We start from the raw sequence: 25575 nt of genomic DNA, 5'->3' as shown, positions 1-25575 counted from the left end.
TAATGATGACTGCATTCACTCTGACACTGAAACCGCATGTTTTATGTGTATGTATAAACACATCTAGTCAGCTTTTGCAATTTAACTTACAAGGCTGACTTCAGGTTCTGTGCAGTTCAGTCCTAGAAGATGGTTCTACAGTGTGCTGTTGTAAAAACCTTAACAGAATTATTGCTGATGAGCGTAGCAAGAAGCATGAGTTTTGGGAGAAGCACGGAGAAGTAAACATTCTGAAGGCCTAGCAACAGAGGGAAGGAAGCAGATTGTTCTGCCTATTAAAAAAAAAATTAAACTTTTTTAAAAAGTGAAGGTGATGTGCTGTGTAAAGAGTGAAGTTGTCAGAAGGAGCTCACTCTGTCACTCTTTACTCCAGCTGTGGCTGCATGCCTTGCTTTTGCCATGTCTTTTTTACAACTGGGAACGGAAGGTGCTTGGGAGGCACTGTGTCAGTGGTGACTGGCATCTTTATATGGAGTGTGGGTAAAACATATGGGGAGATGTTTTCAGAGTATTAACAACAAAGTTGTTGTCACATAGAATACTTTGTGCCATGGGATGGTATTTGGATTCAGTGGGATCTGAAGCAATCCCATCTTCTGCTATGAATCCAGATGGCTTTCAGCCTGGCAGACTCTGAAACAATCCATCTAGCCAGTCTGTCCTCTGAGCACCCTCAGAAGATGAGCCTGGGAGTTAACAGGCATAATTCTACTGGATAGCAAAGACATAAAGATTAAAAGTATTTGTATTATGACACGTTATCTCCCTTTCCTTCTTCCCTGCCCATGTGTGCACACAGTCTCTAACTTCCCATATTTTGTAGGCAATAAATTACCTGTATTTTTCCACTGGCAAGCCACATCAGGGTTCTCCTCACTGACACTTCCTCCATTTTAGAGACTAATTTTCTCTTGGGTGATAGAACTGGTAGGTGTGTAATTGAATAACTCAGAACAATTGTTTACAACTTGCACATGATTGTTGCTCTTTATTTCTGACCCAAATAAAGTTTTGTGCTCTCATGCTTTGTTTTAACTGGAGTGGTTAATATTCTGTTTATAGGTAATGTAGTGTTCCGTGTGCATTGTTTGCATTAAGTAAAACCTCTGCTTGCTTTTTGCAAGTACCAGCCCAGTGGGACTGGAGTCCCTCTGGAGCAATAGCATCTGTTTTTGAGGTCTTGTCTGTTTACAACATGATCTCTGACTAAGTTTGGGACTTAACCTGGTTAAACATTGTATTTGTGTTCACCTGGTCATTTTCCTAATCCTGGTGGGCTTGGGGGAAAGGGTGTTAAGAATTTGCCTTGCAAGGCACAACGAAGCGTTTGAGATCCTCAGGTAAGGAAAGCTGAACAGAGTTGTATGTATAACTTATTCCAGCTTTCTGTTTGTGGTATGCGGATCAGTTATTGGTGTCTTAAAATATATAGAGAAAGACCAGAGCTCTTCAATCTCTTTTAATTTGCAGACCCCCTACAGACTTCCCACTGAAGATGTTAAATCCTTGTACAATAAATTTAAGACTGCTGACAGCTTTGTGTTTCTTAATTATTTTTCCCAGGACTTTAAGAAGTAATTTAGGCACTTCTGAGGCCTGTAGGTGCTAAGTTGAAAAATCACTGGTTTAGCAAGTTCCACCACAAAATTGGAAAAAAATGTTCTTTCAATTCTGGAGCATCATGTTGCTCTGAAATAGCAGTAAACCCAAGACTTTTGATTTTTTTTTAAAAAAAACAAACCCAAACAACAAAACACAAGTAGATCCAATTGCTTATTCTCAGGCAAGTGCTTAAAAGTAATAAATGAGTGAAAGCCACTTACACAAATGCCAGCTTTTAGTCTGGATACTTAAACAGCAGAAACTTCTGAAGTAATCAGTGTGTGCTTTTATTACATCTTTTTACCAAGTCAAATGCTTTAGTCACTTGGTAGCTAGCAAGTCCAGGTACAGCCGAGAATGTACTCTTCTCAGTCTTAGCAGAACTCCCTCTGTGAGACCAAGATGCTCACCCAATATTCTTTGGCAGCATCCCAAAACAGCGTGCTAAGGTGCAAACTTTCATCTCTTACGATACTGGCTGTGACTCAGATATGTTGATAGCCAAAGCAGGCTGGAAGACATGGAGAGAAAGAGGGACAAAGAAATGCAGGCAAAAGAATAATCCTGCTTGTGGAAGCAGGACTAAACTCTGCCTGATACTTGTCAGCCCACAATTCCTGATTTTTTTTTTTTTTACCAGCAGTTGCTGACTTTTTTTCTTCATGTTATTCTACAATGCCATTGAGACGGTTCACTCCTCGGCTGGTTTGTAGTATGCTCATAAACTGGCATAGGAGCTTCTGGCACTTTTTTGCTTTATTCTCCTCTAAGTCCTTCTTTATGTAAGAAGAGTGGAGTGGCACTTCTGACGTGGTATTGATGAAACTGTATGGCTGGTGGTCAACTGAGGAGTCTTGGCACTTGGTTGCACATTAAAGTAATTTAATTTTCTTGAATATTCCTGTTCAAGCAGAGGTAGCACTTACAGTGCTTTTCATAATTTTGGTTTTTGTTTATTGGCTGGATTCTCTAACTTACCAGTGTGTGAGCATTTTTGGCAGAGGAACTGGAAGTTTATGTGTAGATATTTTAATAAGGCACCTAAGCTTTCTTTCTGCCTTTTGTTTTTAAAGGCAGAAAAATAATACTTCCAACTTCTTTATTCATGTTCAGAGGCCTGTCAACCTATGATGTGAGGGTGACTTTATTTCTCTTGCTCAGGATGATCCAGTTGTAGCAGTGGCAAGTCCTGTCCCAGCCCTTTGAGATGCAGTATATGAGTCCGTGCTAAATAAGTATATTTGCCTTTCTTAAGTGTTGTTGCATGTAGTCCAGCATACTACAAAAATGCAAATGCTTTAGGCTATACTGCCTGAAGCAGTTCTAGACTCATGTTTTCAGTCTACCAGCATGCAGTTGGCTGCTGTGCTAATGGTTTAAACATATAGTAAAACTTCTGTTAATTTCTGTCACTGAACTTGATGCTTTGTAGGGCAAGGCTGTGAGGTTTTTTTTTTAGGGTGGTGTACTTCGTAATGTGCCAGAAACATTATAGCACCTGCTTCTCCATTCTATGTCTTTAGCAAATTCCAGGTCCCCTTAGCATCATGTGCATTGCCTGTACCTCCTATGTTATTTTGAAGAAAAAAATGTATTTATGGTCATTTTTAATATTTCTGTGGTAGATAGTATACTAGGTGCTAATTTATTCAAGAGACTGATACACCACAGTAGAGGAATCCTATTGAGCTTTTTTCAATCCTGTAAGTTGTTTCATCTGTCCCAGAGGAAACCATATAGATAATTGTCTTGCAAGATTTTGCTTCAGTACAAGACTGACAGCTGACTTCTTAACAGCAGACTCATTATCTGTATTTATAGCACTGTGGAGAAATCCAGCTTGCAGGAAGTAATAGCAACCTGTCTCTTGATGGTAAGTTTTATTTGTTTGTTCCAGTGTTTAGGAGAATGGGGTGGTGGAAGGGGTAGAGGAATCTAATGCTACTGGCACAATTTCATGAAGTATGCATATTCAGAGTTAAATTCACCCATGTGATCTTGTGTGAAGAATATTTTGTTCTTGGAGAACCCTTTGTGGAACTTTGTTTTGACTTGCCTTTGTCACCGTCTGCATTCCACCCTCTGTTTTGCTCTCCAGTTATAAGCAGATTCTGACATACCCTCTGTCTTGGGTTCATTGACAATAACTGAGAAATCTCAAATGGTATCAATTTACCTAGAAATACTGGATCTCTAGAATGGCACTGGTGAAGAAAATGCAGAGCTGAAAGTACTTCACTAAATTTTGCTTGTAAAGATCACTTCTGCATGTTGGCAGAAAAAGGGTAGATTCATTTTCTTGTGATAGACTACAAAATAACTATTAAAGCAACTTGAGCTGAGGAGGTGAGAGCCTAGGTATGTGTCCTGCAGTCCTATCACCAGTGCTGTAACCGGTTTTGTCATCGTTAGGTAGGCAGGAGTACAGGTACAAGATGTGTGCAGTGTTCCCATGGCCCTGTCAGGCAAAGGTATGTACACAGGAGTCGGCTACTACTTGGACTATCTTTGCAGAAAGCTTGTACAGTGAAGTTATTTGCTGACGAGACTCAAATGTTTGCCTGTGCTGCTGGGAAGGAAAGCAGGCCTTGTCTGTGCGTGTGCTGTTTGGTGGCAGCAGGTACCTGACTACTCAGCACATGTGCTGGCTGGAAGCCTGAGCAGGAAGAGCACCAAACCCCTACTGCTGCCGTTGCCCACCAAAATGATGCTGAGCATGAAACAGAGTGGAGATGTGTGTGTTGTGGATGTTTGCAACGGAGAAGGGGAAGGTAAGAGGACATTTTCCACAAACCTGTAAGAAACAAGGCTCTGTGAGTTGTGGTTTGTTGTACAATGTTAGATTTCGATGTAGGTGTTAAAGAATGTCTAGAATAAAGTTATGTAGGGGTTTGGACAGACTTTGGACTTTTTTCTGTGGATTCTGGAGGCCTACATTTTAAGGTTGAAAAACTCTAAATTGGGTTGACTTTCTCAGTTTCTCTAAAGAAACCCTAAGTTCTTCCAAAGGCTGTAGTGCCTCTGGTTATTACTTCTGAAGCACTGGGTTGAGCTAAGTTCTTGTACTTTGATTCTTTTCTTCAGAAATATGTGATCAGTAGTGTATATAATGTTTTCTTAAACAGTTTTAAGTATAGAACAAAAGTAGAAGGCAAAAAGTATTTTTAAAGTAACTAGTAGCCTGCAAGCCTATTTGTTGTTCCTAAGCATCATATCTAGATAGATACAACTTCATCTACCAAGTGTGTCCAGAGAAGGGCAACGAAGCTGGTGAAGGGTCTGGAGCACAAGTCCAGTGAGGAGCGGCTGAGGGAGCTGGGGGTGCTCAGCCTGGAGAAGAGGAGGCTGAGGGGAGACCTTATCGCTATCTACAACTGCCTGAAAGGAGGCTGGAGCCAGGTGGGGGTCGGTCTCTTCTCCCAAGTAACAAGCGATAGGACAGGAGGCAATGGCCTCAGGTTGTGCCAGGGCAGGTTTAGGTTGGATACTAGGAAAAATTTCTTCACCAAAAGTGTTGTCAGGCCCTGGCACAGGCTGCCCAGGGACGTGGTTGAGTCCCCATCCCTGGAGGTATTTAAAAGTTGGGTAGATGTGGTGCTTAGAGATGTGGTTTGGTGGTGGACTTGGCAGTGCTGGGTTAACAGTTGCACTTCTTAGTGCAATTTAAGTGCAATTTTAGTGCAATTTAAGTCTTGTTTTTTTAAGTCTTGCTTTTATTTTTCATTTGTGCTTCATAATGGATAAATTATGAGGTCTAAAAGAGTTTCTTAAATTATTTTTGTGTGTTTTCATTATACACAAAGGAAACTATTTAAGTTCTTCTTCCCCCTCCCTTGCTAGTCTTATTAGAGATTCTACATTTTTCTTGGAAGTAATTTGTTATGGAAATGAACACCAAGAAAGCTGGTCAAGACATTCCAGGCGTTTCTGTTAATATTAATTTCAGAATGTTAATTTTAAGTTAATTTCAAAACCTGTTAATGAAATAGCTATAAATGGCTCACTAAAATTCCTTCTACTTAGCAGAGAAAGTAAAGGTTTACAGGTTACTAAGGTGTTGCCTTTAATAAATCTTATACCATAAACTTCTAATCTAGATGGACTATAAAATTTTAACTTACAGAGAATATAAACAAACAGGAGAAACTTAAACCAAACTAACAAAACTCTCAGCATGTCATCGTCAGTGACTATGAGCTGCTGCCTCCTCCTTCTCCTGTGCTTGGTATTCATCTTGATTAATACAGATCAGTGCAGGGGATTCGGTAGGGAACCATTAACATCCACATAGAGCCAATTAGAATGTTTTATGAATAGAAGGTATACATTAAACGACATAAATTTGACTTGGGTTATAGAACAAATGAAAAATTAAGAGCTTTGTTTGCCACAGTGCATATAATGTAGCCATTTTATACCTTATAAAGTTGTTACCTAGTATTTCTATTTGATTTGATAACATTTTATATTGATCACTGGTCTGCACAACTATGTTACTGCTAAGTGCAAGCATTTAGAATTCTTAAGGGGGGGAATCTCCAGATTCGTTAACAAACTTCTGCCTCTTACTTGAATGATAAAAACTGTATTTTGAATTTCTTTAAGTTTTTAGAGTTTGCTTCGTCATGTTTTTAAGACAACATCTAGAAAATGTTTCTGGTCTTCAGAATTGTAAATGAATTTTGGGGAGTGTTTTGTGAGTTTTGGTTTTGTTTTATTTTTGCAATGAAATGAAGAGGTTTACCATCCTGTTACCCAAAGTACAAGGCAGATGATCACTAGGAAAGTCTTGTGTCAGCAGTGACTCCAGTGAACTTGATTATAGGACAATGCTATTTGATAACATCAAAACATACCTCCGTCTTCATACATTTTTCTGATTCAACAGATCAATTGAAAGTGTTTCTATCTTTGTTATGTCCTTGCTTACTGCAGCCACTAGGATGCTTAAGGCTGAATTTTTTTATTGAAAAAATATCTGTAGCATTTCTTTGTGTGCCTGCAATCACTTATTTTTTGATTTAGTTTCCTGTAGCTGGGGTGGGTTTCACCTAGAGCAAAAATGAAAAGCATTATGCTTTCTTTCTCTAAACCAAATGCCTTGAGGATTTCATTTCCTGAACCGCTTCAAAAATATGTTTATTTCACAAGACAAAAGCAAGAATGTTATCACTTAGTCCTGACACAAAATTGTCTGAGCAAGTCAGAGTACAGGGATGCACCACAGATCATGACCTACAATTCTCATTTCTCAGTAATTTCAAACTGTTCTTGAGTACTGTATCCACACATCCTTAGGAACATGGCCACTCAGCTTTTTAACACCTCTTTCCCCATGTAATCTTGGTCATTGCCACCTTTGCCAGGTGAGGTCTTTTACTTTTCATTGTTGTCTATCTAGAAGTTGTTCTTTAGCTTAAATAATCACATAGTTAACAGATTGTGGTTTTTCTTCCAAATTCCTTTGATATTCAATAATTTTATATTAAAAAATGGAAAGAGGATGATTTTTAAAAATATTTATTTACCTCATGCCAGTACAGTAGCAGTTTATCATGTAGAATGCAAAGGAGCTGATGGAAAGAAAATGCCTTCAGGTAATAACTCAGGGGTCTGTGTGTTAATTAGTAGTAATTCTCATTTAGATCTGGGTGTAACTCCAACTGCTCAGCTGTCGTACAGAGCAGAACAGGATTACCTGGTGTTGCTTGCATCAAAATTCAGAGGTCCTCAGACTTCTTTTTGTGCCTGTCTATGTTCTGAGAATTATTTGTGTAGCAGCCTTCTGAGAACACGCTTCCTTGCAGGTACGTTCTTCCCAAGAACAGATGGAGGAGATGCTGGGAGCAGAGCAAGAGCTGTAGTTGGGAGGTGAATGAAGCGGGGTTTGAGGAATGGAGTGGCATGGCTGAGCTGGGTTTTTTTATGGAGGAAGTAGTAGGCAGGAGAAGCAACAGGATCCTTTTTTTTTTTTTTGTCAGGAGCTACTGTGCTGAGTTACTGTTCCTCAGTGAGGGCTTTGAGACAAGAGCCAGTTTTATTTGGAGGGTGGGGGTGTCTTTGTTACCAGCAACTCCTTTGGTCTGTCAGAAGACTTTATTGTCTGTCTTCTGTTGCAGAACTCGTGGCACTTCTATGTTCAAACAGGTCTAAAAACACTGGGTTTTAAGATGGAGTTGTAATGCAGACTGTTAAAGCAGTGGCCTGTGGATGTCTGAGCAAGCAGCAGTGACCCAGCTCTAGACCAGGTTTGAAATGTCTGGGTTTCCAGTGGTCTTATTTATTCTTACCTAAACAAAGCCAGTTGTTAGTCACTCTGTTTAGACCTTGTGTGTCTGTATAAATGTGTAGATATATAAAAAATGCATATGTATGTTCACATGTGTGCCTCTTTAAGAGTAAAACACGTTTGCAGAAGATTAAAAAACAGGAAAGAACTAATTTTGGTAAAACTGGGGAAGATTAGATATGAAATAGTGAGGAGATGTTCATTTCTCTGCTTTGACATTTGGAATACAACACAGGTGGAAGGAGAGGATATAATAGAGTAATAGATTTGCATTAAAGAATAGTTTTATTTTGTCTCCTTAGTACTGCTAACAACTTCTCATGCATCCAGGAGATGTACTTGCTATGTGTGAGAGGTGGGGGCCTCTGACTGAGGGAAGGGTGTCAGGAGGGGAACTTCTTTTCTCTCATAATCAACAGATAAAAAGTGCAAGAACCAGCGTGTTGAAGTCGTGGTTCTTTAGTGTGTGATATTTGGTAGATGGAGGCTATACATGGCATCTTGTAGTGGTAGAAGGCGAATATAAAATAGGAATATTTTCTAATACTGATTTGATCCAACTGCAGAGGAAGCATCGCTTGGATGTATGTTTAGCATCTTTGTTTTTTTGTCTTTCATGCCAGCTCTATGTGGCCACTGAAGCCATCCTCATTGCATTGGTAGGTGCAACTCCTCCCTACCAGTGGGACCTCCAAGAGCTCTCAGCTAATCAGAGCCACAGCAACCAGTCAGTGAGCGAGCAGAGAGCTTTTGGGGAATGGCTTCTGACCGCCAATGGCAGCGAGGTGCATAAGCATGTACACTTCAGCAGCAGCTTCACATCAATAGTCTCTGAGGTAAGTCTGAAATGTGTTTTGCTGCCTCGTCTGTGAGTAGTAAATCTTATTGGGTCAGTTGTGGGGGGCTGGGTGTACTCCTTCTTTCTTCCATACTAATGCATGTTTTGATTAGCAAATGAAATGGGTGCTACCTCCAGGTAGAGAACAGGTAATCTATTCATATCTTTACTGGCAACAAGAACTAGCTTTATTTTGCTATGCAGATCTTGACCACAGTTCTGTTCCAAAGGTTCCCACCTTTTCCATGTGGAAGTTATGTATTGGATCCTGTAGCCTGGTTCCACAATTGAGCTGGAATCATGTCATTTGTTGTACTAACATGCTCAAAACCCTTTATGGACCCTGAGCTCTTTCTGGCCACCTCCTGTGATTCCCTTGCTAAGGTCAAATGTGTGTAGTGCATCCATCATGCAGTTAGCAAGCAGTGGAGGAACGGGAGAGAAAGTAGCTTCTGCAGTCGTTGCAACTCCAGATGTGAGGGAAGGCATGAGCGGTGGGGAGACAGGTGGACAAAGCAACTCCCCCCATTCTATTGCAAAATAAGCTTTAGCTTTATTGGTGTGTCTTCTATCATGGTCCAGCCACAGCCCCTATAGAAATGATTCTAGACTCTGCGCTGATGTGTGCAACACCTGCCCTTCCTGGGGCCTTCAGTGTCTGTTAATGTCAAATTGTTCTGTGCACGAGCCCTATCCGAGTGCATCTGTTACAAGACCTGAATTTAGAGCTATACAGTTGAGTCAAGTGTCGTACCACTTGATTCATGGCTATTGTCATCTGACTTAGTCCTGTAAAGCACTTAACTTCATTGGTTATGAGCATATTAATAAAAACTGCCAGCTTTGGAATAGTACCAAGCAGTTGTGTACAACAGGCATTGCTGCTGCTTCTGGTAATAAAGAGGATATGAGTACTTACACCACTATTTAAATTGAAATCCTAATGGATGGTGGATTTTTTTAAGCATTATTAAAAGCTCAGTAAGGTTTTCAAACTTTCTCTGGGCTTTTTCTTTTTTGCTTTTTAATTTATCCAAGAATCTTTTATTCTCTTAAACTTGACAAGTCAGACATGTTTGTAGATCCTAGCAGTGTTTTAGGACCAAGTTTGTAAAGATTCTTATGCATTTTAGTTGCATAGATAAGAAATGCAGATAAAGAATGAAGCTTACTTGAAAAATACAAAATTAAAAAAAGGCAGCCTGTGTAGATTCTACTTTGAAGTTCTTTAACATACTTCTCAGTAAAGGTCCATGTGTATAAAATCTTGTTGCCTCTCCTCTTTCCCACTGTTAAAATACATTTTTTCAAAATTTGTTAGCTGAATGTGTCATACATTTGGAAGTGTGGAATACAAAGATTTTAGTGATATCACACTTACTTGGGGAATATCTGTCACTATCTAGTTTCATTACTGATGTATAAAGAAGCTTTTTCTGCATTTGAGGAGGATGTTTTTCATGCTTATCTTGTGGCATCACTAATAACATGACCATTGCAGATTCACACTAAAAAATATTTTGATGTAAAAAAACTTGATTTACGAATATCAGGCATATATATATATAACATGCTTTATGTAAAAGAGAAAAGCCTTGAGCCCTTTAAAGGGCTTCTTAGCTGTTGAGATTAATTTGCAGAACAAATTTTGCTTCTCAACTAAATTATCCCTTAATCCCTGAATGATACAGAAACCATCTAATGTCACTGAGTTTCAGTGTTGGCAGCTCTTTTAATTTTTGTACCAGAAGTTAGGGCATGATTCTTGTAGGTCTTATAAAACAAACTGACCATGTTATTTCAAGGTAAAATTAATCTCATGTGCTATTATACAGATGTATTTTTCTGGGAATTGTTTTTAAATTCTAGAGAAGCTTCAAAAGCTGATTTGTGGTCACATGGACCACAAAATTGAATTTTCTCAATCTTGATGCTTTATGGGCACATTACCTATCGTATCAGTAAACACCTCACCATTAAAGTGACAATTCAAAATGAAGCATATACTGAGAGTAAGCAAGTTATTTTCTTGGAGATTCTGAATGACTTTGTTTCGTTAGCTCCCTGATCTTGGTGAGGTTTAATTGCATGGCTCTGTTCTCATGGGGAAGTAGTTTATAACTGAGCTTTGAAATAATATAAGCTTTGCTAGAAAGGATATTTAATGGGGTTTTGGTAGAGGAAGAGAAGATTATGAGGAGAAGATTAGAGTGTTATTGCAGGGATAATGACATAATCACCAGCTTATCAGCAGAGGAAGAAAAGTTGGGTGTCACTAAGAGGAAATAGTATTTCAAGATGCAAGAGGAGTAGAAAAAGAAAAGAATACAAGATGTAGAGTTTTTAGAATACAAAAAGAAATAACTTTTGAACAGTGAGAGCATGGTGTATTTTCATTCTACAGTTTTGGGGGAGAAAGAATTTCCTGTCAGATTCAACCTGAGACATTAAGTCTGTAAGAATCAAACATATGAAGATCAGGTTTGTATTTGGAATTGAGAAGAGCTGGAAATGACACAAAGTCGACTGCAAAAAAATGAGCATTTGAAATACCAGAAAACCTGTCTAATGCTACCAAAGTGTTTCTCAGTGACAAGACAGTTCATAAGGAGGAGCATATGCAGGATTATCTTTGGACATAAACCTGTGGTTTATTTTTATTTTTGCATAGTATGTGTTGTGGTTTAACCCCAGCCAGCAACTATGCACCACACAGCCACTTGCTCACTTCCCCCCGGTGGGATGGGGGAGAGAATCGGAAGAGTAAAAGTGAGAAAACTCACGGGCTGAGATACAGACAGTTTAGTAGGTAAAGCAAAAGCCACACACACGAGCAAAGCAAAACAAGGAATTCATTCACTACTTCCCATCGGCAGGCAGGTGTTCAGCCATCGCCAGGAAAGCAGGGCTCCATCATGTGTAACGGTTACTTGGGAAGACAAACACCATCGTGCCCAGTGTCCCCCCCTTCCTTCTTCTTCCCCTAGCTTATATACTGAGCATGATGTCATATGGTATGGAATAGCCCTTTGGCCAGTCTGGGTCAGCTGTCCTAGCTATGCTCCCTCCCAGCTTCTTATGCACCTGGCAGAGCATGAGAAGCTGAAAAGTCCTTGACTAGTGTAAACTCTGCTCAGCAAGAACCAAAACATCAGTGTGTTATCAACATTATTCTCATCCTAAATCCAAAACACAGCACTCTACTAGCTACTAAGAAGAAAACTAACTCTATCCCAGCTGAAACCAGGACAGTATGCCTACACGCTGCAGCGTCAAGAGGTAGGGCTGAGTCTATTTAAGCTAATAGATTTATGTGAGAAAAGGCAATAAAAGGCAGAATGGGAGAAGGCTGCAAGAATTACAATGTTCTATGAGGGATCTGTCCTTGATTTTTAGAATCAAAGACTGCGTGTGATTTGAGGGAGCTGTGCCATTTGTTAGTACCAGCCGGTGAGTCTGGGAGTCAGCAGTTGTGTGTTGGTGACTATCTGACTGCCTGAATGTGATGCTTAGGAGATTTATGCAGAGTTTGATCTTCCTTAAAGCATGTGTCATCCCCCTGCAGCTATTAGCTTTTGGTGAACTGCTTGGGTTCTGTTAACTCTCCTCTTTTTCTTTTTTCCCTCCATCCAGTGGTTTTTAATTGGCAACACATCGTACAAAGTCAGTGCTGCCAGTTCTTTCTACTTCAGTGGTGTGTTTGTTGGAGCAATCTCCTTTGGCCAGTTGTCAGATCGCTTTGGGAGGAAGAAAGTCTATCTCACAGGTAACCTCTGCCACCTAACACCTCTACTTCATTTTGTTGTGTCTCTGAAGATCAGTGACAAGAGCCTAGTTTCTGCTGGCAGCTTGATACACAGCAGTGAATAACGTGCTGTGATTTTGTGTTTGTCCTTCCAGTATACTTCAAGAATATAAGTAGGGGCAAGAAATTAATATTTGACTGTTCAATGAAGGTATTCTGGATTTAGGAATCATACCGTAAGGGCTTACGCTCATGCATGTCATGCTCATGGGATCTCCACAGGTTGCAGTTAATACATTCTAGTAATTTGTTAGCAATGTTCTTGCATGTATAACCTGCTAGGAATTTGTTGCACCTTTTATCTCCAGTCTGCATGATTTCATTTTTATGTGTTTGTGATCCTTATTGTGTTTTAAAGCTCATGGGGTTTTTTACTGTCCCCAGATCAAACAACGTTTGGATCTTATGTTTTGTGTATGTATTTATAAAGTTGTGTCAATGGATGAGCGTGTAGAATTAAAAAAATGAATTATTTTTTTAAAGGAACAACCTCACTCAAAGCAGATAAAGGTGGGCCTGCTATGCAGTGCAAACTCCCCATGTGCTGTCCCCAGTAACATTTTTCTAGTTTGTATGGACTACTTTCCAAGAATGAGGGGAGATATTTGGTCATATATTTAATCTGTGGCTTCTGTATGGGGTTAAATATCAAGCCATCTTAACTGGAGCCAGACAGCAGTTATGAATATGTGAAAAAATTGTCTGCTGTGAAAGGAATTTGAAAGTTTAGTACTGCAAATTGTGTGTCAGAAACCACTCCTTTTGTGTGTGTCGTCCCCCCCCCCCCCTTATGATAGTGACTTTAGGTACTTAAATTTCTGCCCAAACTGTGGTATGTAGCAGTGTTCTAGTTGTTGACTGTGATTACTTAAGACAGATGCCACTGAACATCAAGTAAAGATACTGATAAATGCTTTTGTTTTTCTTTAGGTACTCTTCTGAAATTAAACCTTTTGCCTTGTTTTCCAGGTTTTGCCCTGGACATCTTGTTTGCCATTGCAAATGGATTCTCACCCTCATATGAGTTCTTTGCCATCTCTCGCTTCTTGGTAGGGATGATGAATGGTGGGATGTCACTGGTGGCCTTTGTTCTACTGAATGAGTGTGTGGGTACTGCCTACTGGGCATTAGCAGGTAAAGTTTAAGTGTCAGTGTCTTTATTGTCAGAATTTATAGATTTCAGTCTCACACACAACTTGAGAGACACCAAAGATAACACCGTAGCAGCTGCAAATTTAACTCTGCTTGAGGATCTTTGTGACCATGGTCTTTGAGCCCTGCTTTGTTTAATATGAATCTTAGACAAGCACCGTAGATGACTTGGGGCCATTCAGATTGCTGCATCACTCAAGTTGACAAAGGTCCAGTTGAAACATCCCCAGCAAATGTTACACAGCCAAATACTCATCCAAGGTTTGTGATAGCTGAGCTCTATCCATCAGAATTTTGGACTCTGTTAAACAGAGCTTAGTGTTTGTACGCTAAATAGCAATTCTTTTATTCCTGGCAGTTCTCAAAAAGAAATCAGAAGTGTTTTTATAGAATCATAGAATCATAGAATGGTTTAGGTTGGAAAAGACCTTCAAGATAAGTCCAACTGTTAACCCAGCACTTCCAAGTCCACCACTAAACCATGTCCCTAAGCGCCACATCTACATGTCTCTTAAATACCTCCAGGGATGGGGACCCCACCACTTTCCTGGGCAGCCTGTTCCTGTGCCTGACTAACCTGGCAGTGAAGAAATTTTTCCTAGTATCCAACCTAAACCTGCCTTGGTGCAACTTGAGGCCGTTTCCTCTTGTCCCATCGCTTGTTACTTGGGAGAAGAGACTGACCCCTACCCTGCTACAACCTCCTTTCAGGCAGTTGTAGAGTGATGAGGTGTCCCCTCAGCCTCCTTTTCTCCAGGCTAAACAATCCCAGCTCCCTCAGCTGCTCCTCCTAAGACTTGTGCTCTAGACCCTTCACCAGCTTTGTTGCCCTTCTTTGGATACACTCCAGCACCTCCATGTCCTTCTTGTAGTGAGGGGCCCAAAACTGAACACAGGATTTGAGATGTGGCCTCACCAGTGCTGAGTACAGGGGGACGATCACTTCCCTGGTCCTGCTGGCCACACTATTCCTGATACAAGCCAGGATGCTGTTGGCTGCCTTGGCCACCTGGGCACACTGCTGGGAATATAATGGGAAGATGAGACAACTATTGTTTATATGTAAAAAAAAAAGTTGTCCCATGTGGTGATCAACCTTATAACTTAGAACAAAAGACACAGACACCCTTAACTGTCTCGGTTGCTAGTGTTGAAGCTGTCCTTCAGATATGCGTATAAATTGTACTGTTACAGCTCTGGGGCCTGACTTACCCAGCCTGTGACAAGTGCCAAAAGTGCTGTGCTGATCCTGTTTCAAAACAGGAGATCTTAAAAATGATGAGAGCTACAAATGAATACTATGTATTCCTAAGAATACCAGTTTTCCAATGGTTTGTAGTATTTATTTTTACACATAGAAAGCTGAAGCATACTTACATTTGGAATTACAAGACTTGATTGTTCATGGGCCTTTGGGTGAGGAGGATGTAGAATGGTGCTTTTTGGACTTGTATTGATCTTTGCGATTAGCTATAATACTTCTGCCCTGCATGGGTGAAGGACAGAATGTTCTTTGGTCAAATAGCTGTGGTTTTGCCTATTTTATTGAGTAGATTTTTCTTAATGAATTGTTAGTTTCTGTCTGATCCCATGTGTTGGGAGTTAATAATGTTCCTTAAAGGAGTGATAATGTTTTGGTTTTAATTGTATTTTAGGGTCTATTGGTGGCTTGTTCTTTGCTGTGGGAATTGCCCAGTATGCTTTATTAGGCTACTTCATTCGTTCCTGGAGGACTCTGGCTGTTGTGGTTAACCTGGAAGGAACAGTCGTCTTTCTTCTCTCTCTGTAAGTTATTTTTCAAACTGAGTTTCATCAAGAAAGATGTCAATAAGAAATGAAAAAAAAAAAAAAAAAAACCAAAACAAAGAAGAAACAACCAACAAACCAAACGGCTAAGTCAAGGTGCTTTTTTAGGATGGTATGAAATGGTGTAACTAAGGTATTTCTCTCAACCTCTACCACCCCATGTTCTGTGCCTTCTTTAAATAGCAGTGCTGCAGTATTTGAAAATGTAAGTGTACATTTTATTGTATATGCATTGTTACTGTAGATGGGAACAGTCTCTAGAGTGGTGTAGAAGCACATTCTGTTCTTTAACAGGTGTATGTAGATGATCTAAACTGTTGTCTGGTGTGGTACAAGACACCATATATACATGCTAAAAGATACAGAAATGTTTTTTGCGGTTACGTGATAACATGATGTTTCTCTTACAATCGCACTTGCACAGAAGGAACAGCATCAAAATTGCTTGCACATACATCTTAAAGGTGACATGCAAAAGGAAAAATAGGCAGCTTCCTTTTATTTTTCAAATGTGATTAGAAAAGAATAGGAAGAAGGCTTCATTATTAAGATAATAGGGGTTTTGTGTTTGTGGACTTCAGCACTGAAAGCCATATGATGCAGTGTTCTTTTCTTATATACTTCCTGATAGCAAAATCTCAGTAACTGAAAGAAAATAACTTTAGCTGCCGTTTAAACTTAAGGTTTTTTTCTTCCAGCATCTATTTAACTTCAGTAACTAACTTTTTGAATAAAGCTCTTTGCTAAAGAGTCAACACACCCTTTCAAAGGAAGCATCAGAAGTCAAGGAAAGGTCTTAGAGGCTGTTCATGAAGTGAAAAGCAGAGATGACAGTTCTGATATTTCAAAACTTAGTGCTGTTTGGGACCTTTGGAAAAAATTAACTTTATGTGCAATTTTTTGAAGTGCTTTATGCTTGGGCCTTCAGAGCTGTGCTCAAAGGCCTATCTTACTGTAAGAAAGGATTTTTTTTATTCCATATTTCACACTGCCTCCCTCCCACATTGCTTAAAAATTACACTGCAGAAAATGCTATCAGATTTTTTTATTATGGGGAAGAAAGCATGTTCCTTTCTAAGCTCTTTTCTTTTATAAAAGCACAGAATCACTTTCCTTTAAATTTAAAGGAAAAATGTTACTTCTGGTCAGAGGCAAAAATCTTAAAGCTTCTGGCAAAAGACCTAAAGTTTAAACTAGTTTTGGGAGTCTGAAAGTAACAGAAGAAGATTTGTTTTGTAGGCTCTGTTGGAGTTATAGACCTAGCAAGTGAACAGTGCACATGGGGAGCAAGAGCATGACCTCTGCACAGCCTCTGCCTTCCTGTCTACAGGAGAGAGTTTGGGAAAAAGTGGGAAAATGTGGAGCAGAAGACAACTAGTTAGTGTTACAAAAACATCCTGTGGTTACTTGTAATGTGGTGCCTCCTTAATTCTGAATTCTCGGAAGAGTCCTAATGATACTGTAATTTGTAGTATTGTGTGTATATGTGTGTGTGTATATATGCATATACTCAAAGCAATTGCTTGGTATCTAAATTACATAACTTATGTTCCCTTTCCTTTCAACGTGCTTTGTCTCTGTTTCAATAAGTGAATTCTATACCTGAAGGGTGTTTTGAAAAATTCTTTGTTATACTGAAATGTATTTCAGCCTTATTTCCATAGACAAGTCCAGCCTTGTAGAAGCAAAAAGCCCTAAAGCTGTGTATGTATGTGTGTTTCAGATTCATTCCAGAGTCCCCTCGCTGGCTCTATTCACAAGGCCGGCTGAATGAAGCAGAAGATGCCCTCTACCTCATTGCGAAGAGGAACCGCAAGCAGAAGTGCACTTTTTCATTAAAACTCCCAGCAGAGAGGAGCTCCAGAGAGGCTGGCAGCTTCTTGGATCTGTTCCGATATAAGATTCTCTTGGGACGCACCTTGATCATGATGTTTACCTGGTACTTGAAATTCTTTGTAGGCCCAGCTATGCTACTGTTCCCTCTTTGTCTTTGAGAGAACACGTTGCTGAGAATTGGCTTATCCTGCAGACTGTGCTTAGTTTCAGCCTGTATTATTAGGGACACTGTACCTAAAAAGGATCCTTATATTGTAGTATTTCTGTAGTGCATTTCTAATGTGAAACCATTTTTACGATCTAGTTCTGAGGTGTTTTATCTTTGCATTTCTGTCATTCTTTTTGAGTCTCAAAATAGTTGAGAACTCTCTCTTCCTTTCTGACCTTCAAGGGCTGCTGAGATTAGTCATGCTGTCTTCCTCTTTGGCCCAGTGCTGTGTGTCAGTATGTTCAGTTGCATGGATTATTCTTTGTTTTGTGTGTAAGGAGCCCATTAGCAGGTGGGTGGCCTACCTTGTCTAATGAGTGTTTATTTTCTTAAGAGAAAGTGCTGCCAGTGCTAGCAGTTGCTGTAGTAAGGAGCAGGAATCCATGATGGGAACATGGAGCAGGAACTCCCTCTAGTCACCAGCAGAAATTTAACTCTCCAAAAGTGCCTATTTTGTTGCAGATAGCTCTGCTAGCCCTGAGGCCTTTTGCTGCCACTTTGAAATAAACCTTGTGTATGACATGGTATGCGAGTCCTCTGGCATCACTGTTCATACAGTTGCTTTTATAACGCATATATTTGGGGAAGATGTGTTGATTAAGGAGAAACCGAATAGCATTATTTTGTCAGCAGACAACACAAAGCTGTCTTCCTGTTGCTTTTCCAAATGCTTACTGCAGAATAGTTGATTTTTCTGTTCCTTAAATGACAGTTGCTGATTTCCTGCAGAATGAATTAGTGACCTGTTCCCTTCCTCTCTGTAAAGAAGACAGCCAGTCAGGGTTACAAAAGAAAAGTAAAAAATCAGAATTGGAGGCTGAATAAAACTGGACTAGGGTGTAGAAATTAAAAGAAGGCAAAAGTGTTGTCTGAACTGTTTGAGAAAGGGTTTACACACAATTGGAAAAGTATGGACTAAAGTGACACCTGATAAAAACAAAAAGGACAAAGACATTTCTCAAGTCAAATAATATAATCACGATCATATTTTAACTTTATTCTGGTTTATGCACATTCTTAAGTGTAGTCTTAAGTTTAACTGAGTACTAAGTCAGGAATTGGGTTTGTGCAGAGACAAAATGGTTTCTTTACCTAGAAAGCATCACCCAGTTGTAGAGAAACATTTTAGGCCTATCTTCTGAAACACTAAATATAGTTTATAGTGTATTGTGCCAGACCAGTGCTTTGACATGGCAGGCAAAGCAGCAGCTCTGATTTTACTCTTCTTCTGTCTTTCGCAGGTTTGTGTGCAGCTTGGTTTACTATGGTCTTACCCTTAACGTGGGTGACTTAGGTGGAAGTATTTATGCCAATTTAGCCCTTTCAGGGTTGATAGAAATCCCAGCATACCCAATTTGTATTTACTTGATTAATCAAAAATGGTAAGTATGAAATTTATTAACCTATTCAGGGTTTGTTTTATAATTTTTCTCAAAGATAGGTTTCCTGTATATTGCATTGACTTGCTTAATTTGTTGTGTGGGGCTTCCTGTGTCAGTGTTACTATTTCATTATATTCTCCTGGGAAATGCGTTTTTATTTGAAAGTGCCATTAGTATATCTTTACTTCAAATAACAACAGTTTAACTTGTTCTCAGTAGCTCACTTATTAATGAGCCGTCTAAATTTGGCTCAGAGGTGAGGCTGATCTGCATCAGTCGAACCTAGCTGTGCTGACTCCGTGCTAACACAAGATGGCATTCTTCCCACCTCTGCCTTGTAATCCCCATTCTCACTGTTATGTCAAAGCTATTGAACTAAACTGAAGCTATCGTGGTTTTGTGTAACAGCTGCTGTGTGCACTAGTATGAGAGCAGAGCTGTTGATTCAGATATCTAGCCTTTTTCTGAGCCATGATATTCTGGACAATGTCTTTTACTTTTTGTAGAATTCGCCTCCCAATCTCTTCTCTGCATGTCTCCTGAGGAGCTTTACAAATGTGCACACACAGTGGGAAGCAAATCAAAATCCTAGAAATTGTCAGCCCCTTCATAAAGACTTCTTGATGCTCATTTTGTTAAGAGTGCAGTAGAAGCTTGTTTAAAAACAATGTGAGAGGAAATGTTTGAGAGATGGCATTCAGAATTTCCAACTGCAAATAAAGAGGCAATGTGAATTTAGAGGACTCGTTGCTCTGCAAACTACAGATCTAATGTAGAATAAAGCTTTGTTATCCTTGCACATCAGGTTTGGTCGGAAGCGAACACTGAGTGCGTTTCTGTTCCTGGGAGGACTGGCTTGTCTTATTGTCATGTTTCTTCCTAAAAAGAAAGGTAAATATTTCCTTTTATTTCTGGAGTATGTGATAAGAAGTTGTAAACACATCATCCTACAGCCTAAGAATTTGATGGTTGCCAGTAGATTAGGCTCGTACCACATGTGAGTCTCAATTTTTGAAGCCAGAGAAGCTAACTTACAAAAAGGATAAGCAGCAACCTTCCTAAGACCTTAAGGAAAGCTTGTTAGAAAGGCTTGGATTTGAACTGTTGTCTTTGGATTCTGTCCTTCTGATCACATCAGTCACTCCTTTCCAGTGTTTGACTTATATAATCATAGAATCATCAAGGTTGGAAAAGACCCTTAACATCATTGAGTCCAACTGTTAACCTAGCATTGCCAAGTCCACCACTAAACCATGTCTTCAAGCACCATGTCTACCTGTCCAGGGATGAGGACTCAACTACTGTCCCTGGGCAGCCTGTGCCAGTGCCTGACAACCCTTTCAGTGAAGAAATTTTTCCTAATATCCAACCTAAACCTGCCCTGGTGCAACTGGAGGCCATTTCCTCTTGTCCTATTGCTTGTTACTTGGGAGAAGAGACTGACCCCCACCTGGCTCCAGCCTCCTTTCAGGCAGTTGTAGAGAGCGATAAGGTCTCCCCTCAGCCTCCTCTTCTCCAAGCTAAACAACCCCAGCTCCCTCAGCTGCTCCTCATAGGACTTGTGCTCCAGACCCTTCACCAGCCTTGCTGCCCTTCTCTGGCCACGCTCCAGCACCTCCATGTCCTTCTTGTAGTGAGGGGCCCAAAACTGAACACAGTACTCGAGGTGTGGCCTCACCAGTGCCGAGTACAGGGGGACGATCACTTCCCTGGTCCTGCTGGCCACACTACTCCTGATACAGGCCAGGATGCCATTGGCACTCTTGGCTACCTGGGCACACTGCCGGTTCATGTTCAGCTGGCTGTCAGCCAACACCCCTAGGGCCTTTTCCGCCAGACAGCGCTCCAGCCACTCCTCCCCAAGCCTGTAGCGTTGCATGGGGTTAATACCAAAGAATGATGTTTCTTGGGGTATCTCCATTAGCCAAATGATTGGTCAGTGTAAGTAGTACCCATGCAACTTGTGTGTATCTCTCCAAGTTAGACCAATGTCAAAAGATCCTAAGAATTGAATCTTGTGGCAAGTTTCCATCTTTTCCTCACTGCTCTGTAATGTTCAAGACGGGCGTGACTGTGATATTAGTAATGTGGCCATGTAACTTATAGCTCAGAGCATTCTGAAAATCTTCTGAAGTAAGGGGTCTTTAAGAAATGTGAAATGAAGTGTGTTTTTTTTGTAAAGACGCACTAATGTTCATTTCTTCATTTTCAGACCTTTTTCAAGAATGATAGAAATAAAATTCCACAGTGAGGAATTTTTGCTTTGAAAACTAGGTACATAAATTCATCTCTGCTTGTAAGATTTGTGCATGTATAACACCTGTCATAAGGAGAGAAAATGCTTCAAACATTTGAAGCATGATACAAAAAGATTAAACATTTATGATGAGAGTATGCATAAGTTGCTCTAGATGGCAATGAATGTAATAGGTAAGACTCTTCTAAAGGGATGCAACTGAAGTTTCCAGAAGTATTCCAGGTGCTAGAGCCCAGACACTCGGAGATATTCTCGTTAGGCTGGTACCAGTCATCAAGTAGTGTTTGCATATCAGTCCAAGTATAACATGTGAAAAAGATTTTTTCCGAGGATAGAACTGAGACCCCAGGAAATCAGCTGTGTGCTGAACTGCCAAAGTCAGCCAGGAGCAAAGTACCTTAGCAAGTGAAATGGCTAACTGGCCAGAAGCAAGCACCTGCCCCTACTGAGCGCGATTTGTTCAAAGCAGTAATGATTTATGCTGTAGCCTTCCTTGGTAGGCATTCAGCATGTGTTCTGATGTGCCTGGTATAAACGAATAAGCACTGGCTGTTCTGACAGAACCGAGCTGGATGGGATATTTGGTATAGTTCTTTACAGCACCTTCCTGTCTTTTGTTTTTCTTCTAAAGTAATAATGTTAAAAACATGTTATACTATGAAATTGACACTGAATAGGATTCTCATTACTAAAAAAAACTTGCTCACTTTTGAAAAATGTACCCATTATTCTTTTCTTATGTGTTACTTAAGAAGTAATAACTTACTGACAGAACTAGATTAGTATTTTATTAGTGGTAGACTCAAAATGTTGAGTTTTAGTTTCAGCTTTTACTATGTTTATAGGATTTTTATCTTGCATTTCTAAAATTTGATGTTCTAGTGAAGCCTTAATGCAGGATTTTAATTCTTTAAGGATGTCACTTATTGTAACACTGAGGGCAAGGAAAGGAAAACTCAGTTTCTCTTTTTTCTGATATTGAGCAATACTTCCATTCTGTAGTCTCTGTGACTGTTCAGTCATTTAACTCAGTCTTTTTCTGTTGGATTATATTAAAGAGAATGGAAACAATTCTGGGCTAGTAACAAGTCTGCCATGAATTTAAAAATCCTTTTTTCAGTTATTTTTTGTGTTACATGGAGAGTTTTTTCCTCTTTGTACAAATTTGATTGCACAGATAAAGGTAATAAATCTGTAGACACAGAATATAAATTGTTAGATGACTTCTGCCGTTGCTGCCTAAAAGAAGGCTCCTTGGATTCTCTTGAGTTTTTGAGAGTTCTCCTGAAGATCATCTCTGACAAATACTGTCCTTTAACAGAAAAATGCTTGGCTGTCATAGCAGATTCTTAATAAGATTCCTTTTCACTCCATACTGTTGTGTGACTGAAATGATTACGGAGATGTATTTGAGTGCTCGAAAGCCTTACAAGGGTCACATTTTCTCTACCAGATACTGGAGTGTTTGCTGTGGTGAATAGTCGCTCTCTGTCTTTGCTGGGGAAACTGACAATCAGTGCTGCATTTAACATTGTCTACATCTACACATCGGAACTTTATCCCACAGTGATCAGGTAACACAAGCTAATTTTAAGGTCTTCATTTTCTGGTTCTCTTACCTGATCACCTTTTACTTCTATATTAGTTTTTTCTGTGAACTATACCTTTTCATTTGAGATTTGCAGTTACATATAATGATCATCTGTAGTTTTATATGCTGAATTTCTTCCTTTATCCTCATCTCACTTCCTCTTCCCTCAAATTTGCAGTGTTCTTTTCAGACTAACCATATTCTTTGTGTAACAGTAAAATAGTCCTTTGGCTGCTTGGTATGCTCACAGGTCTCTCCACCAAGGAGGATAACAATAGTATTGCAGATATTTCTTTAATGAGTGATATCTGTAACTTTTTCAGTGCTTTACAAACCAGACAACTCTATTAAACATTCATACTTACTTAACCAGCAATACTGAAGATGACTGGTCAATAAGCTTTGTAAAAGTAACTTGGTGCTTCATAGGCCATATGTAAGCAACAGTAAGGTTTCACTCACTAGAGGCAAAAGTACCCTGTGCTTGTGCTGACAGAGGAGACAAAAGCATCTATCATATGGGTGCAATTTTTAATAGATATTTTAACCAGGTATTATTGTTGATGATCAGCCACCAGTGAAACTATACTGTGGTGTTTTTCATGGGTGGGCAAATCTGCTAATAAATAGGATTTGGGTGAAGGAATTTAGCCAAAGTTTCAGGCAGAGACAAGGTGCATTAACTGAAATAGCACTTTTTTTGCCTCTCTGTGTGCATGTATGTTAGAATTCTGAATGTGCAGGGGGGTTTTGCTTCTCTTGAAGCACCAAGCATGTTTTAATTCCTGTCTTGGGATGCTTTCAGTTGCTTTTGACTTTTCTTTGCCAGTTGATGTGGTCAGGGTCATGACTGAGATTTTTTTTCCTTGCTCAATGGCACTTTTCAGAAGTCATAACTTCTCTATGCAAATGTCACTGATTAATGGTTTTTGTTTTCTTAGGAATGTTGGAATGGGTGCCTGCTCCATGTTTTCCCGTGTTGGTGGAATCATTGCTCCTTTCGTCCCTTCATTGGTTTGTCTGAACTGCTCACTGTTATGTATATTTTTGTTTTGTGGCTCTGATGTATCAGAGGCTTAGAAGTGGGAATATTTTGGATAAATTATGCATATGAACTAAGATATGTAAATTGCATGTCTTAACAGTATTGTGGTAGGCCAAAGGCATTACGATATAATCTGTGTGATTGGACAAAAACTCAACATTATTTATTTCAGAAGGTGTTTTAGCCCTGTAAGAATTTTGGGACTTAGCTAGTGGACTTTGGCAATACAGTAGTTTCAAAATACCAAGATGGTGATACCCAATTTTAAACCCAAAGCAAGTAAGAGAAAAAAAAAACCCACATAGTTAAAAGATGTACAGCATCAAGATAAAGCATATGGGCTCAATAACTCATATTTCTGAGAATAAATTAGTTTTATTGTCAGTGCACTTCGTTGAATATCCATGGATTATAATTATCAGGAAAGTGGTTTATCTTTCAATGAATGAAGATGATGTGGAGACTTGATATACTGGCAAGGCTTTTGAGCACAAACTTCACAGCAGTCTGTCAAGGCAAAGAAAAATTCTGAAGAATGAAACATAGGGATGATACCGTTATTTTCCTCTGTGTTCATAATCTTATGTGTATGCAGGTAAAAGTGTGTGCCATTTTTTCACACAAACTGAGGTCAAGTGACAATTCCTTTAATGTGACAGACTTCATCCGGCATAACTGTCCTCTCTGCCATTTGCCATCTTGTTACGTCAGCAGAGGGCTGGCAAAAGGGTAGATGAACACAGTGAGCCTTTTAATCTGCAGAATGAAACATTGGGTAGGTGAGAGTGCAAGCACCTCCGGGGTACAACAGGCAAAGCCAAGGCTGGTGCAAATCTCCCAGGTGGATTTAATAGGCAGCTTTTATGTGGCAGTTGGGGCGTCCATTATGTTGTATCTAGCAGAGATTTTGCACTGCAGGAGACTCAAATCTTGGATCATCATGTTTGAGAAGGTCCTATGAAAGTGAAAATAGCTCTGTTTAAATAACAAATGAACATTGATTTAAGGAAAGAATTAAGTATTTTTGTGTTTTGGAATCTTGTCAACTATTTTTATGCATTTTTCAGTATCTTTTGTCAGGGGATCTTATAAAAAGAGTGGGAATGGGAAAGTTAATTGCTGCAATAAGAGATTAAATGTTGCTGTTGTATTTGATCACAGCCTGTTATTTTCTCAATTTAGAATTGCTCTTTACTATACAAAGTGAGTTTTTGAAACAGCTAAACTCTTCCTTTTTTTTTTTTTTTCCAAATGAGCATGCTTTACTGGTCGTCTGAAAGTGAATGTACACATTTTGGAGCTATATTTTAGATGACTCGTATTTTTGCACACACCTTTCCCCAGTGTATTTTTGCTTGTAACAAACCATGTTAAAACAGGGACAGGCATCAAAGGAGGAGTATAAACATTGCTTAGGCTGTCAGAGGTGATGACAGGAAGGCCAAAGCTCAGTTGAAGCTAAGACTAGCAAGGAGTATAAATAGGGATTCCATCAGCTAAAGGAAATTTAGATAACATGTGTTTAACCTGTTGTTGAATGGGATGGACATCCTGTTGGTGGATGAGATGGAATAAGCTGAAATACTTAACACTTTTGCTTTAGCCTTCATAGGCAAAGGCTGATGCTAAGACTCTGTGCATATCAGCACAGTTGAGGAAGCAGAGGTCCAGCAAACAGTGGAGGAGCAATAGGTTCAAAACACTTAAAGCTGAAAGCTTTCCATTCCATGGGATAGGATTCCCTAAGAGGTGGTGGAAGAGCTG

General features: G+C 39.6%; 1 protein-coding gene across 2 annotated transcripts in view; it reads left to right on the top strand.

Annotated features, from left to right (window-relative positions):
- Positions 1 to 25575, top strand: part of SLC22A15 (solute carrier family 22 member 15) — a 45512-nt gene that overhangs the window by 6000 nt on the left and 13937 nt on the right. The window contains exons 2-10 of one of the 2 annotated variants that reach the window (XM_087758521.1): positions 8555 to 8727; positions 12363 to 12495; positions 13504 to 13668; positions 15342 to 15471; positions 17216 to 17431; positions 18778 to 18918; positions 19724 to 19809; positions 22629 to 22749; positions 23708 to 23780. In XM_087758521.1, the coding sequence (XP_087614647.1) occupies positions 8555 to 8727; positions 12363 to 12495; positions 13504 to 13668; positions 15342 to 15471; positions 17216 to 17431; positions 18778 to 18918; positions 19724 to 19809; positions 22629 to 22749; positions 23708 to 23780 (1238 nt within the window). Of the gene's footprint in view, positions 1 to 8514; positions 8728 to 12362; positions 12496 to 13503; positions 13669 to 15341; positions 15472 to 17215; positions 17432 to 18777; positions 18919 to 19723; positions 19810 to 22628; positions 22750 to 23707; positions 23781 to 25575 lie in introns of both variants that reach the window. The other variant, XM_009460532.2, reaches the window with a different exon arrangement.

Source organism: Nipponia nippon, unplaced genomic scaffold, assembly GCF_047370975.1.
Source record: "Nipponia nippon isolate SJK-2023a ecotype South Korea unplaced genomic scaffold, ASM4737097v1 scaffold_2, whole genome shotgun sequence".
NCBI classification, from domain to species: domain Eukaryota; kingdom Metazoa; phylum Chordata; class Aves; order Pelecaniformes; family Threskiornithidae; genus Nipponia; species Nipponia nippon.
The sequence above is the reverse complement of the archived record's forward strand: the minus strand, read 5'-3'. Positions and strand labels throughout refer to the sequence as shown.